Below are 17,486 nucleotides of genomic sequence, written 5' to 3' on the forward strand. Positions count from 1 at the left end.
GCTGCCGCTAAGAGGGACCAAATTCAGCAGGAGCAAAGAGGTACAAAACTATTTAGGAAGGGAACTACAGGAAGGTGGGAGATAAATGAAGGGCACAGCCAGGAGGCTGAATGCTTGTAGGCATCCTGAAATTTCTTAAAATGTGAATGTTTGGCAATTGTATTGCAATCTATTGAACTTTTTATAAACATCAATGTTTAACAAAGATGTTGAAAGAAAAAACCCTTTATGAAACTAATGCTTCATTGCTGGAGTAGCTTTTGACAAACATTCTCTCCATTAAAAAGACCTCACCTTAGCCACTTGTTATTCGCCTATCCTAAAGAGGACACAGTAGACGGATTAGAGCCTGCTTTTATTTCCATGTACTAGCAGCAGCCACACTTTATTAAAAGAAAGGTAAGAGAGGCCTTCAGGCTTCGATCTACGGCCTTCCCTAACCTATGGCTCTAGTGCCCCTATCCAACATGGCGGCCATAGGCTCCGCATTGCAGGAGAGGGCCCAGGAGGAGGGCAGCGTCATCACGTCGAAGCCGCCACGTGCCCTTTCACCTCCTGGCAAGGGGCGGAGCCAATGGCGAGCTGCGCGCCGCCATATTGGCTGTTGTCCTGTATCGGGGCGCCGAGGGATGACCAGGAGGAGGAATAAGGCGAGCAGCGGCGGGCGGCGGGAGCGGGCCCAGGGCTCCCCCGCCGGCCTGCAGGAGCTGGGCAGCGGCCCGCAGGTAGTGCCGCCGTGCCTGGGGTTAGGCGGGCCGGGGCCCCCGCCCGGGGTGCAGGGGCCCCCCTGGGCTGAGTCCTGAGCCAGGTACTTGTCAGCCGCGATCCTCTGTCAGGGGCAGGGACCCAGGCTCGGCCCGGGCACCTCTGCTTCGGGCCCATCCCACCTTCCCCCGGTCGCTCTGAATGACAGTTCCGTTTGTAGCGGTGGTGCACACTGTGCTTCATGCAGCGCTCCTTGTATGATGGCAGCACTTAGGCTAGAAAGCTTTGCAAGACTGTGCTTCGTATAATGCAAGCCGTGCAGGTAACACACGAATGAAGGCTCGACACGGCATCCTGCTGCATTTAGTGCAGCAACCACACAGTCCCAAACTGCAACTTAGCTCTTGCAAACTCTGTTGCAGTTTAGCTAATGTACTGCCAAGGGCTGGTGCCCTTTATCTCAAGGCACTTAACTCGGTCCTGCCATGATCCTAAAGGAAGTGATGGGACAGCTCTGCAGGCTTACTCATCAGAAAGTTGTCACTGTTGCTGGTGGAGTGGAGTTAAGTAACATTAGGATGTGTCCGTGATACCTGTAACTGATTGTTTCAGCGAGATCATTTCTGATTTCAGAGCTTCCCCCCCCCCCACACACACACACTATGTTTTTTCTCAGAGTTTTTACATTATAAAACATATCACATTGCAAACATGATATCTGAGGGTGCAGGACCAGGTTGGAAGGGAGAGGGATTGGAGGATCCAGATCTGGGGCTGTGACCCAGATGGGGGAGGAGGCATCTGGCTTTCTGCAGGTGTCTGCATGTGACACTGCTCTCTTTCCCAATTGTATGGTTGCCCATTCTCTAGAATCTGATGCTGACTTGTGTACGGGGGCAGGGAAGGCCAGCCAATACATTTCTCTGTTCCTTTCATCCATGCCATATTTCCTTTTTAAGAGGATGTTCTGTGTTTGCTATAGGGCTTGGTCACTTCTGACCAGTCAGTGCAGACATGCTGCTTATTGTGTCATCGGGAACGCAAAGACTGGGGAGCAGCGCCTGTCAATGGGACAGTATCTCCAGGGGAAAATTTGCCACTTGACTTTGTGCCAACACTGGCACAGAATCTGTTGGGAGAGATGCCCTTGTGGATCTGCCAGAGCTGCCGTAAAAGTGTGGAGGAGGAGGAGAGACGGGCAGTGCAAGAGCAGGCATTGGCGGTAAGTACAGCAAAGGGACAACTTGCAATACTATTCACCCTGAATTTTATGGTAAATTGCAGCAATTAAATATAAAATCCCTGCTAAGGTTCAGCCCTGTTTTGGGCTCAGCACAAGTCTTGATGAGCTGGGGCCTTTGTTGAGTTGCTGAGTGTTGTTTGTGGTTTGATAGTGCACAGGTTTTGTTTCTGGATGGATGGATTCCTACAGTGGCCTCTCTTCAGCTCTTGCATACTTTGTCACTTTTTATGTCACTCTAAGTAATGTACAAAAGAAATGGCATTTAAGGGCATAGCTTGAATCAGCTGATGAGACAAGGGGAAGAGATCCATATGTGTGCCAGGAGTCAGGCCTTGCTGGCCTAAGACGTAGGAGACTTGACCCCATTTCTGGAGACACTCTTCCTGTGCCTCACCTTGTTCTGTTCCAGTTCAGAGCGTGGAAGAAGCACCACCATTTTTGGAGCCACGTGTCTCCCTGCCTCACCATGTTGCCATTACCAGCACAGGTTGTGGGTGAAATCATACTTTTCCTTGGCCCAAGTTTGCCTTCTCTAATCTGTATTATTCCAGGGCTGCCAGTGCATGTTAAGAATGAAGAAAACAGGCGGTTATTCTGGAGTTGCCATGCTTGTGCCAGAATGCACAGTAAGCTTGCTGTTTTACGACTGATGCTAGGCAGCAGTTTTATCATTTCTATGTTTTCCACAGATTTCAGAGGATGCACTTTTCCCCTGATAGAGAGCTTCACTTTAGTTATTGTTTTGTGCCTCTGGGTCTTGCATGTTGCTAATCATTGTCTTCGGAAGGCGTGTTTTTAATACCAGTCCTTCTCCTGCAGGTGTCACTGTCTCACATGGCCTGCCAGTCCCAGTCCTGTGGAGGAGGGTCACACTCTTCTTCCTCCTCCTCTTCCTCCTCCTCTCCTTTCTCCTCCTGCCATGGGAACTCTGGTGACTGGGATCCCAGCTCATTCCTATCTGCTCACAAACTTTCTGGACTCTGGAATTCACCACATGGCAATGGAGCCGCCCAAGGAAACTGCATAGGGGCACTGCCTGCCCCAGTGGCTCCAGGTGAGTACTGAGCCCACGGTGAGCCTCTCTGTGCTGTAAAGGCTAGTTGCTATATTAGATACAGGACAGAGCTCGTCTAGGTGTAATAGTGTTGCACCACTTGGCAGCTCTTTGGGATAAACTCAATGCAGAATAGTTTGCAGTACTGAACCCAGTTCCAGGCCTCACTTTGTGACCTTGAGCAAGTCACTTAATTTCCCTGTGCTCAAGCGTAGGGTATGATTTACTGAGGCTTTTTTCCCCATTCTGTGTCTATGGAAAACAAAGCTTAGTAACACTGTAGGACACCATGCTGTTATGCTGAAATTAGATATATAAGAAACATTGTTTTACACAAGTATTGAGGACTGATAAATTTCAGAATTTGTCATTTGCAATATCCCTCTTCTGTATCTCATTTGAGTTTTTCCTGTTAGGACATAAGATGTGCCAGGCTGATTCAGGCCAAGGTCCTTCGAGCCCAGCATCCGATCTCTGACATTGACCAGTCTGAGTTACAAGTACTTAGCAGATCTGTTTCTTGTTACTCGCTCCCAGGGATAGCAATGATTTGCCCAAGCCCTCCTGACTAATGATGATTTATAAACTTTTCCTCCAGGAACTTGTCCAAAACTCTTTCCATAGAAACAGAGAAGTGGCAAAGACTGCCCAGCTTGAGTGAGGACGTACTTTCTGTGATCTGTTGGTTTCGTGGAGTGTCCGCTTGTTTTAGTATTATCTGAAAGGGGAGATTACCATCCTTTGTTGACCTCTTCCACCCCACTTGTGATTTTATAAACTTTTATTTATTTTAAAAGATTTATGTACCACATTCTTCAAAGTTGAAAGCAGTTTACAAAGCATAACAGACAACACTAAACACTAAATAAAGTCAAAGATGCTCAAGCATCAAACGAATATTGGCTGCATAGAGCAAAACACACAGAGCCTATGAAGATATTACTACTTTTTAAACGTGTATTATATGTGTATTATACGTGTCTTTAAACCTGTATTTCTTTAACGCGTTCGTAAAGCAGGCCTTATCAGTTGTAAGTCCCTTCAGGGAGTGAGTTTCAGGAACATGGGCTGCAGAGTGAGCCTGCTTTGTTCCTAGTGTGGTGGGCTCATTCTGGCCCACATGTGGCACTGACACACAGCCTCCTCCCATGCATTCAGCCTTGGGCTCCTCCATGCCCACAGGAAAAGGGGAGCAGGCAATTGCACTGCAGTGGCAGGGGGTATTGCCAAGTGCAAACTCCCTCATCAGCCATCTTAGGCCCCACCTTCTGAGAGCTCTGCCTCAGGGGGACAGGGACTCTGGCACCCAGACGTTCCCCAGGGTTGTGGTTACCTCCCCAGAGTTTATGATGATTATGCACCAGGTCCTATAGGAGCGGTTTACCACATTGCTCCATATGATATCTTATTAATAAAAAGAGTTTCTCTTCGATGGTGAGGGGAGGAACAGCGCGTGCATACAACAAAAGTGTTTGGGGGTCTGCGTCCAGCATGACCGCACCAGTAGAACAAACCTCACAGGTGATGGGCTCTAGCGCTGAGGCTTTCCCCGTCAGCACATAAACGGCGGCCATTTTCGATTCCCCTAGCAGCCTCGGCGGGAGAGGCACCTCCTCACCTATTGCAGAGGTGCAGAGAGGCTCTTGCACCGAGGAGTCATCTCTGGTTCTTGTAGTGATCTTGCTTTGCTTATGTGCAAAGCGTGTTTATTTAAATTTTCCTATTCTGCTTTTCGGCACTTCAAAGCAGAATACATGCAGGTATTTCCCTATCCCCACAGGGCTTACAATCTAATGTTGTACCTGAGGCCCAAGGAGCGACAGTAGGATTTGACCTCTGGTTGCCCTGGGTCATAGCCACTAGGCTAGATTTAGGAAAGCCACTGCTTATTCCGGTTATGAGCAGGAAGGACTGGGTCTGTTCTAAGGGCTCCTGCCCGGTACTTGTGGCCTGGCTTGGCCACCGTCGGATACAGGATGCTGGGCCTGATGGACCTTTGTTCTAACTCAGCATGGCACTTCTTATATTCTTAGTGTTCAGAAAGTGAAGTCTTAAAAAAGAGTCTGAAATCAGAGTTTTTCACCCTTTTATGCCCATCTGAAGCTAATTTTGAAACCAGGGTAAGTTTGGTTTCCCTGTACGTACCAGGATCAGTCCAGACTGCTGGGGTTAGGCCTCCCCTTCAGCAGATGGAGTCAGAGAAAAGCTGAGGTTTTTGCAATATGTTGGGGGGGGGGGGAAAGACAGGGGCTCTTCATCACAGCCACACGAGGGGGACTGGTATGGAAATGATTTTGTTTTTCTTTAACTGGAGTTTATACTAAACAGTGCAATCCTGCGTTGCTGCATCTCTGTTTCAGGAGGCATCCTAGCTTCCTCTGACTGTAGCGGTAAATCTGCAGAGTTAGAGGTGTGTCCGTACAGCCACCCCACACACCCAGAGGGCAGCGCAGCACTTCCTAAGCAGCTGAAGAGCATGTGTCGTAGACCCTTACCAGCAGGTGAGAACTGGATTGTAAATTGTGTGCAATACAAACAGGTAGCAGAGGCTGAACTTGTGTGTGTGGTGGTGCTGCTGGGTCTCTGATTGACAGGAAGTTGGAGTTACCGCTCAAGCAGGTGTTTGACATCTCCAGGGAAGCATTGATATCCATAGACTGTTGCCATCTGTCTTCTAAAAAAAAATGTTTTAAATTTCACTTCATGATCCAATAGGGAACTCACCCCAATCTTTGCTGTCCTAATTCTGGGAAACAAAAAGGCAGAGACAAATAAGAAATCAGTGTGAGAGTAAGATGTATGAGGCACGGAATAAAATGCACAATGCAAAAGCAGGATTTAACATTCTTCAAACAGTTGCAATTCTTTAACCAAAATAGGTAAACCCATGCCTTTCCCAATATACGTCATTTGTCTGGAGGGTGGTTAGCATCAATAGCCTAATCCAGAACAATATCAAAATCCCCTCCCAAAATAAAGCAGGATGGAACTTGACCGACATTAGCAATCAGCTAAGAATAAAAGGTACCTATCTTTCCCTAAAGACATTTCTTATTGTATAAAGATCCACTAGTAAATACTTTTTTACCAGAAGGATCTGAATTCTTATTTATTAAAACTTAAATCCCTTCTCCTAGCCATAAAAGAAGAAACACACATTGACCCACCCAATCATGTTTAACTTACCTGTGCTCTTCTGATGAGAGATGAGTTTCTGGTAAATAACTATATGAGCATCAGATTTCTTGAACAAATCCAAGCTTCTCCGCTTAATCAGAGATCCAGTTTAAGAAACATATCCTAAGAATATTCATGAGAAAAAAATATGGTAAGAAAGCAAGAGAAATCAGTCTCTTGCCATAATAAAGACCGGTAGTATAACGGAAGTGGAGAGTGCTCCCCATCCACAGGAAATGAAAAGGGAAAGAAAACCTTAGTGCTTTCCAATGTACAAAACAGAGAGCTACGTTTTCATCCTGTTACCACCATCCTGAACATATAGCAGAAGGCACCAATAAAAACCAATCCCTGGATACAGACAGAAAAATGTTAGCAAGCTTAACACATTATTTATTTATTTATTTATTTATTTATTTATAGTTTTTTATATACCGCCGCTCATCAAAGATATCACGTCGGTGTACAATGAACAGGAACTTACGCCGGAGCGTTATACATTTAACAGGATTAAATAAGCATTATACATTTAACAAAAGTAAGAAAATATATATTTGAACATTAAACATGAAGGCTGGCAGTTACTCAAAAACTACCAGCAGTCTCGCGCGGCAATGATCCGTATCCACAGAGAGAGAGTTAAAAATAAATGTAATCTACCATAAACAAAATGCTCATCACGCTACCCTGAATGCAAAGGGGATATCGTTTCAAGTTGAAATATCAGCACCAACTTTTACATGGGAAGAGAGGCACTGCAAAACCACATCAGCACCTTCATCACAAAACGTCAGCTGCTGGGTATTTGTAGCACTGCATATCTCATAATTCACTGAATGAAACCACACTGGTACGCAGCTCCACCCCAAAGCCCGTGGCATTAACAGAAACGCTCCATACCCAGCATGGGGGATCCAAGTATTTTTGGGCCTGCTCCTTCGTCATTAACAGAATGGTCCTATTATTAGCAAAAACCTTAAGAGTAGCAGGAAATAGCAGCGAAAACGTTGCAGAAAGGTTCTGGCACGCTGCAAACACTTTTTGAGAAAATGATTAAATAAAAGCAATTTTGTGTCCTTCATAATCTGGAGAATTCTGATTCTTGTAGGTTTGCATTAATTTGACTTTAACCTTAGCAATACAGGTGGTGGCCTAGGCACACCCTCTCTCGATGGGTCAATCCGATGAACATGTACCACAACCCCTGGTTCAGTTTTTAGGCACAAATCCAACACTTTGGGACGCACACCCTGTGTAAATTGCACAAGCTCGCTCTTTTTGACCTCTCTTGCCCTATTATCCTGGGCTTCCACACATTTCACCAAAAGCTCGTTTTTCTTCTGGAGCTGAGCCACTTGCTCACTAAACTGATTTGAGGAGATCTCTTGTGCCGCTATCCAATTTTCCAAGTCCAACAGCTTCTCTGTATGCTTTGCCATCCCATCCTTAATTATTACTTACTTTATAGCTCTTTTTGGTTTGTTTGCATAGCACAAGTCGTTCAATCATGTGATGCAGACATTACTACTTTTCAGTGTAGAGAGCTTTTGACTGAAAATAAAAGAAAGTTACAAAGTAAAACCCAAGATTGTTAGGTAGAAGAGATGAAGGCATGCACAGTATTTAGATGCTTTTAAATGTTCAGACATACCAGAACCTACTTGTTACGTTGGACCCTGTGAAGGATGAGAAGAGCAGCGCTGGTTATAAAACATGTTGTGTCCTTACAAGCGGCAGGAGTGCCATGTCTCCTGCATCAAAGCCTTGCACATTTGCTTGCCTTCTCTTCAGTGTGTGCTCATCTGGCAAATATACTATTACCTTGCTGCAGTCTTTATTTGTTAGCTGCCCTTCCAAAAACAAAGTTTGAGTGGGGCTCAATAACACACACACAATTTCATGAAGGCGATGACACAGTCGGAATAACAATATCGTCACGCTACGAGTTTAACAAAAGGAACAACGGCAGAAATAATCTGAGACACACTGCAGGTGGGGTCAGAATGACACATGAAGCATGCACAAAATATGCTAGCATTCAAGATTAGTAAATGCTAAGCTGAGCAGCTGCGTCGTCTTGGGTCAGTCGGATAGAGCTTGGTAGAGAATTCCGGTCATGGGGGACCACAGATGGGAAGAGCTAGACGGGGTGTGTGAATCCAAGGCGAAAAGACGTTATAGCTAAATTGTGTGGACTGGCGGCCAGTCGGGCGAAATACAGTCTGGAATATGAGTCCCCGTCACTAGGCGAGCTGCAGATTTCTGACTTATTTGAAGGGGACAGTGAATCGCAGTAATCAGTTCCAGACAGAATGAATTCCTGAAGAACCGTGCAAAGGTTAGCGCTGAGGTGGTGAAATAAGTGTTAATTTCAGGAATGAGATCTGAACAAGTGAGAACCTGGGATGCAGGTAAGTGCCCAGATTTCCTCCTCTGGCAGAGGGATATGTAACAGAGGTGACCATGCATACAGAATGCTTTTACTTACTCTTTCCTTTTTCTTTGCAGGTGAAATTTTCCATTCCTCAGAACAGCACCGGCATTCGGACCTCAGTGCCCCTCCTAACAGTCCCACAGGTCTCTCCTCTCAGCCTGCAGCGCTTTTGCCTACAAAGCAGATAGGGAGCTACCAAGGACCACTTGCAACTCCAGCACACGCCCAGACCTCGCCTGTCCCTGAACCCATTGGGAGCCCTCACCCTCCGGTGCCGAAGATCAGTGCTGCGCCTCCAGGTGCAGGGAACTGTAGCCCAGCGACAGTGCCAGCTCTTCCGCTCTCAGGCTGCAGCCACCCCAGCAGTGCGCACTGCAGCGCACCTGTGATGCCCCCGGGCGCAGCCCATTTGCTCTCCTGCAGCAGCAGCAACAAGTGAGTAACCCCTGGCATCGCCACCAGCAGCTGGCACAGCCCCATACTTTCACCACTAAGGGATCCTTTAGATTGCAGCAAAACGTGAGCAACTCTTAGGGAAGGCAACAATCTGCTTCATTTTGGTGGCTTATTCCCTGCACACGTGTTCCAGCCCTCGACAGGAAAACTTCACATAGGAAATGCACAGGAAGAAAACAAGGGCGGACTGGATAGGGCTCAGCTCTGGAGCAGTGAGGAGGGGGGGGGCTCAGCTCTGGAGCAGTGAGGAGGGGGCTCAGCTTTGGAGCAGTGAGGGGGGGGATCCGTGAGGCTGTAGTATTTGAGGAGGGGGGCTCCATGAGGCTGTAGTATTTGAGGAGGGGGGGGCTCAGCTTTGGAGCAGTGAGGGGGGGGATCCGTGAGGCTGTAGTATTTGAGGAGGGGGGCTCCATGAGGCTGTAGTATTTGAGGAGGGGGGGGGCTCAGCTTTGGAGCAGTGAGGGGGGGATCCGTGAGGCTGTAGTATTTGAGGAGGGGGGGGGCTCAGCTTTGGAGCAGTGAGAGGGGGATCCGTGAGGCTGTAGTATTTGAGGAGGGGGACTCAGCTTTGGAGCAGTGAGGGGGGGGCTCCGTGAGGCTGTAGTATTTGAGGAGGGGGGCTCAGCTTTGGAGCAGTGAGGGGGGGGCTCCGTGAGGCTGTAGTATTTGAGGAGGGGGGCTCAGCTTTGGAGCAGTGAGGGGGGGTCCGTGAGGCTGTAGTATTTGAGGAGGGGGCTCAGCTTTGGAGCAGTGAGGGGGGGCTCCGTGAGGCTGTATTATTTGAGGAGGGGGGGGCTCAGCTTTGGAGCAGTGAGGGGGGGATCCGTGAGGCTGTAGTATTTGAGGAGGGGGACTCAGCTTTGGAGCAGTGAGGGGGGGGATCCGTGAGGCTGTAGTATTTGAGGAGGGGGGCTCAGCTTTGGAGCAGTGAGGGGGGGGCTCCGTGAGGCTGTAGTATTTGAGGAGGGGGGCTCAGCTTTGGAGCAGTGAGGGGGGGGTCCGTGAGGCTGTAGTATTTGAGGAGGGGGCTCAGCTTTGGAGCAGTGAGGGGGGGCTCCGTGAGGCTGTATTATTTGAGGAGGGGGCTCCATGAGCTTGGGGTGCTGAGCTTTTCCCGTTTTCCTTCTTTCATACTGGGGAGTTCGATCAGCATTCAGTGCCTTGTGTGTGAGAGATGAGCAGGGGCTCTCTCAGCTCATCCCGGCCCAGCTCTCCCCTCTGCCTTGCCAATAAACCCCCCGTTCTCAGCAGGGAGGCAACATGCAAGAGCCAGAAAGCATCAAACGGTGCCGCCTGCCTGCAGCCGGAGTCCGACGAGGGTGAGGACAGCAGCTCTGAACGCAGCTCCTGCACCTCCTCCTCTGCCAATCAGAAGGATGGGAAATTCTGTGATTGCTGTTACTGCGAGTTCTTCGGACACAATGCGGTAAGTCGGAGTCCGACCCCACATTTGCTGCGTACCTGAGGTGAGCTTTGGCCTGTGGCTGGCAGCAGCTGTCACACATTTGTGTCATCTCGTTCAGTAATTCATCTCCTTGGAGGTGTGAAGAGCACTGAACGCCTGATGCATTTCAATCAATAGGAATTGCAAATATCTCTTCTCTTTGAAATGTGGTTAGCAGTGGTGGAAGCTTGCACAGGCTCTTCCTGGGAGCCACGGCGCAGGCAGCACAGAAACCTGCACCACTGCTGCTCTGGCAGCTGCCAGCAAAAATCTCCAAGCTACCTTAGCTGCCAGATGTTTTGGTGCTTTTAGAGGGCACATTTGAAACTCATTTATAAGAATAATTAATGGTTACAGCAGGGAAACCAGAGTTCAAATCCCTCCATTGCTTCAGAGCCCCTCACTTACAGCACCCGAATGTAATCTGCTTTGAAGTGGCTGAAGAGTGGAATAGAAAAAAAATACCCGCGTTAAGCGGTGGCTGGAAATTGCTAAGATTGTGTTGTTTTCCCTCGCAGACTGGCTGCAGGGCGCAGATATTCTGCCTTCCAGCTTTCCATGCATTACTTTCTAAAGAAAGGCAGCACCTTTATTTATTTATTTAAAGGGACTTGTTGCCCAGGCCCTCCAACGTTTGGGGTGCGTTACAAATAACAGGATAAGACAGCAAGAAAATTACAACATTGTCAAAAACATAACATCCTGGATGTTAAGGGCCTGGGCAAAGAATGGGGATGGAAGATGCTACCGGGCTTGAGAGAGAGGATTAGGATTGTTTGCCTGACTGAGACACGTTCCCTCTGACAGTAAAAACACCCAGAGACGTTGCCCCTTTGCCCGTCATTAATACTTCTGCGTCTCCTTCCCAGCCTCCTGCTGCCCCAACAAGCCGGAATTACGCCGAGATTCGGGAGAAGCTGCGCTCACGACTGACCAAGAGGAAGGAGGAGCTGCCCCAGAAGCTGGGGAATGGCACATCCGGGGAATTGGCAGTGGACCACCGGGATGTGGACGAGCTTCTGCACTACATCAACAGTACGGAGCCAAAAGCCGTGAACAGTGCCAAGGCTGCCAAACGGGCAAGACACAAGCAGAAGCGGAAGGTGAGGCTCAGCCCAGAGGGGATAGCCTAGCTTATCTCACTTATTCCTATTCATCCTCCAGGGATCCTCGCTGTCCTTCTGAGTTCTGTTACCGTTCTTGTCTTCAAGACGTTGGTCCTGAGTCTGCCTGACCCCTAGCTCTGCTTCCTTTCCATTGGAAAAGATTGCAGTCTCCTGCATGATTAATGCCTTTCAGATATTTAGAAGTCTGTCTCCCGTGCCTCCTCTCCGGGGGGTACCTTCCTCAGCTCCCGTAAGCCTTCTGGTTGCCTTTCTCTGGACCACTTCTAGCCTATCTCTGCCCTGTCTCCCGAATGAAATTAGGTCACAGCCTTATTTTAAATCCTTTAAGAGGGCTCTGAAAACCTTTCTTATTTAAGAAAACTTATTTTCATTTATAGTTAGATTGTAATTGTACCCTGATTGTTAATTTTCATATTTTATTGGATTATGTACATTTTAACTGCAAACCACTGAAATGTATGATGTGGTCTATAAATTTTAATAAACCACAAACCATATCGCCTCCATAAGTGAGCACAGTACTCTAGGTGAGGGTCACCACCGCTATTTTCCTGCTGGTTATGCCTCTTTCTATACAGCTCAGCATCCATCTGGCCCTCCTGCCACCTTGCTGCCTTCAGCTTACCGTACACTGTCACCTGCTCCGTACATTTCATCTCTCACCCTATCATATATAGCTATTTGTTGCAGCCCAAAAGCACGACTGTGCACTTCTTGGCACTGAATCCCAGCTGCCCAACCTTCAGTCGCCTCTTGCTCTCTCTGTACCTTCAAGGTATCCACGCTTGCAGCTCTTAGTTACACTTATAGACCTCCTTCCATGAGCAAAGTTCAACTCAAGGGGATATAAGAGGGAGAGGGACTAGCATGCACATCTGGAAAGTAGTATCCAGGGCCTGGCATTAGTGGCAGACATTGTTCAGGAGAGAATCCACGTCGCTTCACAAAAGGAAGGGCAGAGGGATGTAGCAGTGTCTTCTGATGGCTCTTGTGTATTGCAGGAGAAGGAGAAATCTCAGCTGGAGGCAGAGGCACAGAAACTGGCAGAGTGTAACTCACCGGCAGGACAGCAGATGGGCGAGAAACTCCTTCAGTGGCCACAGCTGGAGCTCGACAGGGTTAACAGCTTCCTGAGCAGCCGACTGGAAGAGATCAAGAACACCATCAAGGACTCCATCCGGGCCAGCTTCAGTGTCTGTGATCTCAACCTGGATGTCAATGACTTCCCCAAAAAAGCTGCTGTCTTGGAGCAGAAAAACTTATTGCCTCACCTCAATGGCTCTTCAGACTTCCAGGAGATAGACCTTGACCTTTCACCTCTGACTCTGGACTCTTCCCAGCAGGGTGAGCTGGTGGTACCAGTGGCAGAGAATGGAGTGGTGAAGCGGCTGAGTGCTGTGCCCAACCTGTCCAGAATGATCTGGGTTCAGTCCCAAAAGAAGGCAGAGTCTGTCCAGAATGCTGCAGGTATCGGCCCTGTCGGCAGCCAGGAATCAGCACTGGGAGAAGAGGGGTCAGAGCTGTGGGAACAAATACCTGCAGTGGGACGGCAGAAAAAGAACAAGAAACTGAACTGTGCAAGCAGAAAGAGTGAGGCCAAGAAAGTGCCAAAGTGCCTGGCCAAGGCCGAGACTGGCAGCCCAGGCCAGGCCGTCTGCATCCCTGCCTGCAGAGAGGAATGGATCCGCAGCCACTGCTGGGCTCCCGAGGGATCACCGCAGGCAAAAGGCAGGAACAGAAAGAGTAGGAAGAAGATGGAGAAATCCAGCAGCTCTATCGGTGAGTGCCCGCTCTTAGCGTCCCGAGGGGAGCCCCACTCTCTGCCTCTGAGACATGCAACGAGACCTGCAGAATACGCAAACTTAGGGAGCTAAAATAATGGGCTGGGGAGCAGGAGAAAGTTCAGAGGGGTAGGAAGTTTTCAAGTGAAACCCCCCTCCCATTGTAATGAGCGTTTGGGTCCTGGTGGGAACGCAGAGGTGCGGTGGGGGGATTATTTGTGCTAATCCAAGCCTCGCTCTTTCTCTCTGGCTTTGCCAGATGATGTTTTCCTGCCCAAGGATGTGGACGGTGTGGAGATGGACGAGACAGACAGAGAAGTGGAATACTTTAAGAGGTGAGTGAGAGCGAGAGGAGACCTTTCCCAGGCTTTTCCCATCTCTTCTTCTCAGAGCATGGCTTGCATGTATGGGTGACTGCTGCTCTGACCTCTTCTCACCACCTCTCTGCCCCATCTTCCGTCCCTGTCGTTTTTCTCTCATTGCTTCCTGCAGCCATACTGAGTCTTTCCCTCTCACAGCTGAAATGAAAAAACACTCGAGGTCCTGTCCTCCTCTCCTCCTCCTCGTGCAGAGTCCTTTGTGCCGATCTGCCAGACTCCCCCCTTCACCTGGCTGCCTCTCCGCCTCCCTTTCATGTTGCTTTTCCACCTGTCCATTCTCATTCTGCTGTTTTCTCCTCCTTCTCCAGCACGTCCGTGTGTCCCCCCCGGCTGTGCCTCTCCTCTGTGCATGAACCACTCGTTCCCTGTACGTACCCAGATCAGTCCAGACCGGGGGTCATCTCCCCCTTCCAGCAGGTGGAGTCAGAGCAACATCTGAGAGGGCGCTCCCTCCTGACTGGTGCGCGCCCTCTGTAAACCTTCATTCCCTGTACGTACCCGGATCAGTCCAGACCGGGGGTCATCTCCCCCTTCCAGCAGGTGGAGTCAGAGCAACATCTGAGAGGGCGCTCCCTCCTGACTGGTGCGCGCCCTCTGTAAACCTTCATTCCCTGTACGTACCCGGATCAGTCCAGACCGGGGGTCATCTCCCCCTTCCAGCAGGTGGAGTCAGAGCAACATCTGAGAGGGCGGTCCCTCCTGACTGGTGCGCGCCCTCTGTAAACCTTCATTCCCTGTACGTACCCGGATCAGTCCAGACCGGGGGTCATCTCCCCCTTCCAGCAGGTGGAGTCAGAGCAACATCTGAGAGGGCGGTCCCTCCTGACTGGTGCGCGCCCTCTGTAAACCTTCATTCCCTGTACGTACCCGGATCAGTCCAGACCGGGGGTCATCTCCCCCTTCCAGCAGGTGGAGTCAGAGCAACATCTGAGAGGGTGCTCCCTCCTGACTGGTGCGCGCCCTCTGTAAACCTTCATTCCCTGTACGTACCCGGATCAGTCCAGACCGGGGGTCATCTCCCCCTTCCAGCAGGTGGAGTCAGAGCAACATCTGAGAGGGCGGTCCCTCCTGACTGGTGCGCGCCCTCTGTAAACCTTCAGTATTTCTCTGACTCCAGCAGATTCGGGTTGCACCTTCGATTCTCCCATTCTCTTTCTGTGAGAAGAGTCTTTGTTGATTTATTTCTCCTGTTTTCTTGTTAACACTTTTTACTTGGATGGATCTTATTAAAAAAAGAAAGGCGAAGGCTTTTCATTGAAGCTTTGCTCTGCTTTCTATGGCTGTCGTGCTGCAGGCAGAGCTTTCATTCAGTGGCAGACCTGCCATCTTTTGTATTTATTGCGCTATTGGTTTGGGGGTAAGTTTGTTAACTTTCCTTTTACAGGGCTGTCATTTGCTGCCTTTAGGGGTGAAGTTGGTGGTCCAACCTCTCCCCCTCGATATCGACCCGCTGCCCGGAGATGTCATTTCCTCAGGGCAGCCCCTAAGCTTCAGAGACGCTACATCCCTCTGGCTTGGGGGAAAAAAAACAGAACGGGTCGTTAAAGTTCATCAGGCAGCACAGGACTTTGATTTCGTTCCTGCTATCGAAGGTTTTCAGTCAGGACTGATCCTGGTACGTACAGGGAAAAGAAAATTATTTCCTTACCTGCTAATTTTTGTTCTTGTAATACCATGGATCAGTCCAGATGCCCACCCTAAGGATTTTGAGGTTTTTTTCTTTGGGTTAATCCTTCAGCTCGACTGTGTAATCATTTCAGGACCTGTTTGGGACTGACTGAGAGTTCACATTGCAAGTTTGCCTATTCGGATTTACAGTTTGATGTTCAATTTAGTTGATATTCATTTTTGTATTGATCCATCCAAGGGGTTTTTCTTTGTTGCTTGGATATTTTTAATACTGAAGGTTTACAGAGGGCGCACCAATCATGAGGGACCACCCTCTGTTTTTGCTCTGACTCCATCTGCTGGACGGGGGACATAACCCACGGTCTGGACTGATCCATGGTACTACAGGAACGAAAATGAGCAGGTAAGGAAATAATTTTCTTGTGCTGTCACCAGTCCATTCTCACTGCACTAGTGGAAGTGAGGGGTACAGGAGAGGTGGAGTGGGGATGGAGGAGAATGGCTTAGCTAGACGTGCTGGGCTGAAGCCTTGCAAAGTCCCAGTTCTGGGTGTATGTACCAGAATTGAGGCTGGCTCGGCCTTTCTTGAAGAATGCTCTGCACAGAATTTGAAAGAGGATTGTGGATATGTAATTAGACTGTAGAGAAAAGTGCTGATCCAAGAAATCCAGGTTTCTGAGCTGGGAGAATTTGTGTCATTCAGCAGCTGAGCTGGCTATAGATGCAGTGTGTTTTGCATTCTTCTGGACTGTCACAAAAATGTCCTCTGAAAGGAAGAAGGTTGATGGGCTTTACTTAAGTGGTCTCTGCTGTGCATGCCTGTGTAGTAGTGTACGGAAGACAGTAAATGTCCCAAGAAGTTGCATAAGATCGTCCTGTATATCTTTTCTGCTTTCTTAACCTTAGGTTTTGTCTAGATTCTGCAAAGCAGGCCCGGCAGAAAGTGGCTGTGAACTGGAGCAACTTCAGTCTGAAGAGAAGCCCTTCCAGCCAGGCTCCGTGACATGAAAGGGGGCTGGAGTGGGAGCTGAGAAGCCATATCTGCCTCTCCTCTGTATGCCTTTTGGAGCAGTGGGAAGACACTGCTGGGATTTTGTATCATTCCTTCCAAGAAGCTGTAGGGCTCTTCACTGACCTCAGACCTGAAAGGGTTCATCCTACAATTCTCTCTCCCCCTCCGTTGGAATATTTTACTTTTTTATTTTTGATATGTGGGAAAAGACCCCAATTTACAAATTAGAAGGCCCTTACATATCAGGTTCCTGAGCTCTAATGCTAGTCCTTCCCTCCTTGCTCCCCTCTGCCAGGATCCTGCACTGCACTTAGAAGGGCCCTGCTGGGACCAAAGAGAGAATCTGAATTAATTCTGTTAGCTTTCAAAGTTGGCACTTGAGTACTTCTTGTCCCCTATTTCCATGGCATTCAGTAAAGAGCCTGCTCTCAGCACAGCTTCTTCCCACTACTTGAACATGCAGCTAATATATTTAGCATTTTATGTATCTCTTTTAGGAACCAAAATAATGATTTGTATTGGGCTGACAAAACACAACTGAAATAATGGTTTTTAAAGCTGATTGCTGGTGCTACCCAGGGTCTACAGTGAGGTTATGGTGTCCAGCAGCTCCATGCAATGTGGATTTTTATTCCTGTACTGTGTTAGCCAAGTGTATATTAGATTCACTGTGTTTATTTTAATTATTATTATTATTAATATTATTATTATTATTTACTTTTGATACTGTGAAAATCTTTCATTCTGAAAGATAAAATGAAATTTGGAGACATGAAGTGGTTTGGCCCTGTTTCTGTAGCTTGTTAAGGTAATTAGGAGAGCTCGTGAAACAGGGCAGCTGTGAAAGGTCCGACATCCCTAAAGACAAGGCAAGGAAGCCAAAAAAGTGCCTCCCTCCCCTTCCACTGTCTTTACTGTCTACTCCTCAATGTTACTGAGCAGAGCCTGGAAGGGCTCCACTTCTGCCTAATACTGAACAGTTTGCTTTTGTTTTTTTACTTGCATTTTATTAAATTTTCAAAGTACAATTTACAAACGTTTCCA

At 48.5% G+C, this 17,486-nt stretch overlaps 1 protein-coding gene across 1 annotated transcript; it reads left to right on the plus strand.

Moving 5' to 3' along the window:
- The first annotated feature begins 577 nt into the window (after positions 1–577).
- FAM193B (family with sequence similarity 193 member B) lies at positions 578–17,214 on the plus strand. The gene is made up of 10 exons (XM_029583975.1): positions 578–725; positions 1,688–1,927; positions 2,768–3,002; positions 5,363–5,503; positions 8,688–9,048; positions 10,318–10,495; positions 11,383–11,616; positions 12,642–13,419; positions 13,681–13,756; positions 16,337–17,214. Exons 1-10 carry the CDS (start codon positions 630–632, stop codon positions 16,431–16,433), a joined length of 2,436 nt encoding a protein of 811 aa, XP_029439835.1. The 5' UTR covers positions 578–629; the 3' UTR covers positions 16,434–17,214.
- The last annotated feature ends 272 nt before the right edge of the window (positions 17,215–17,486 follow it).

This window comes from Rhinatrema bivittatum, chromosome 18, assembly GCF_901001135.1.
Source record: "Rhinatrema bivittatum chromosome 18, aRhiBiv1.1, whole genome shotgun sequence".
NCBI lineage: Eukaryota > Metazoa > Chordata > Amphibia > Gymnophiona > Rhinatrematidae > Rhinatrema > Rhinatrema bivittatum.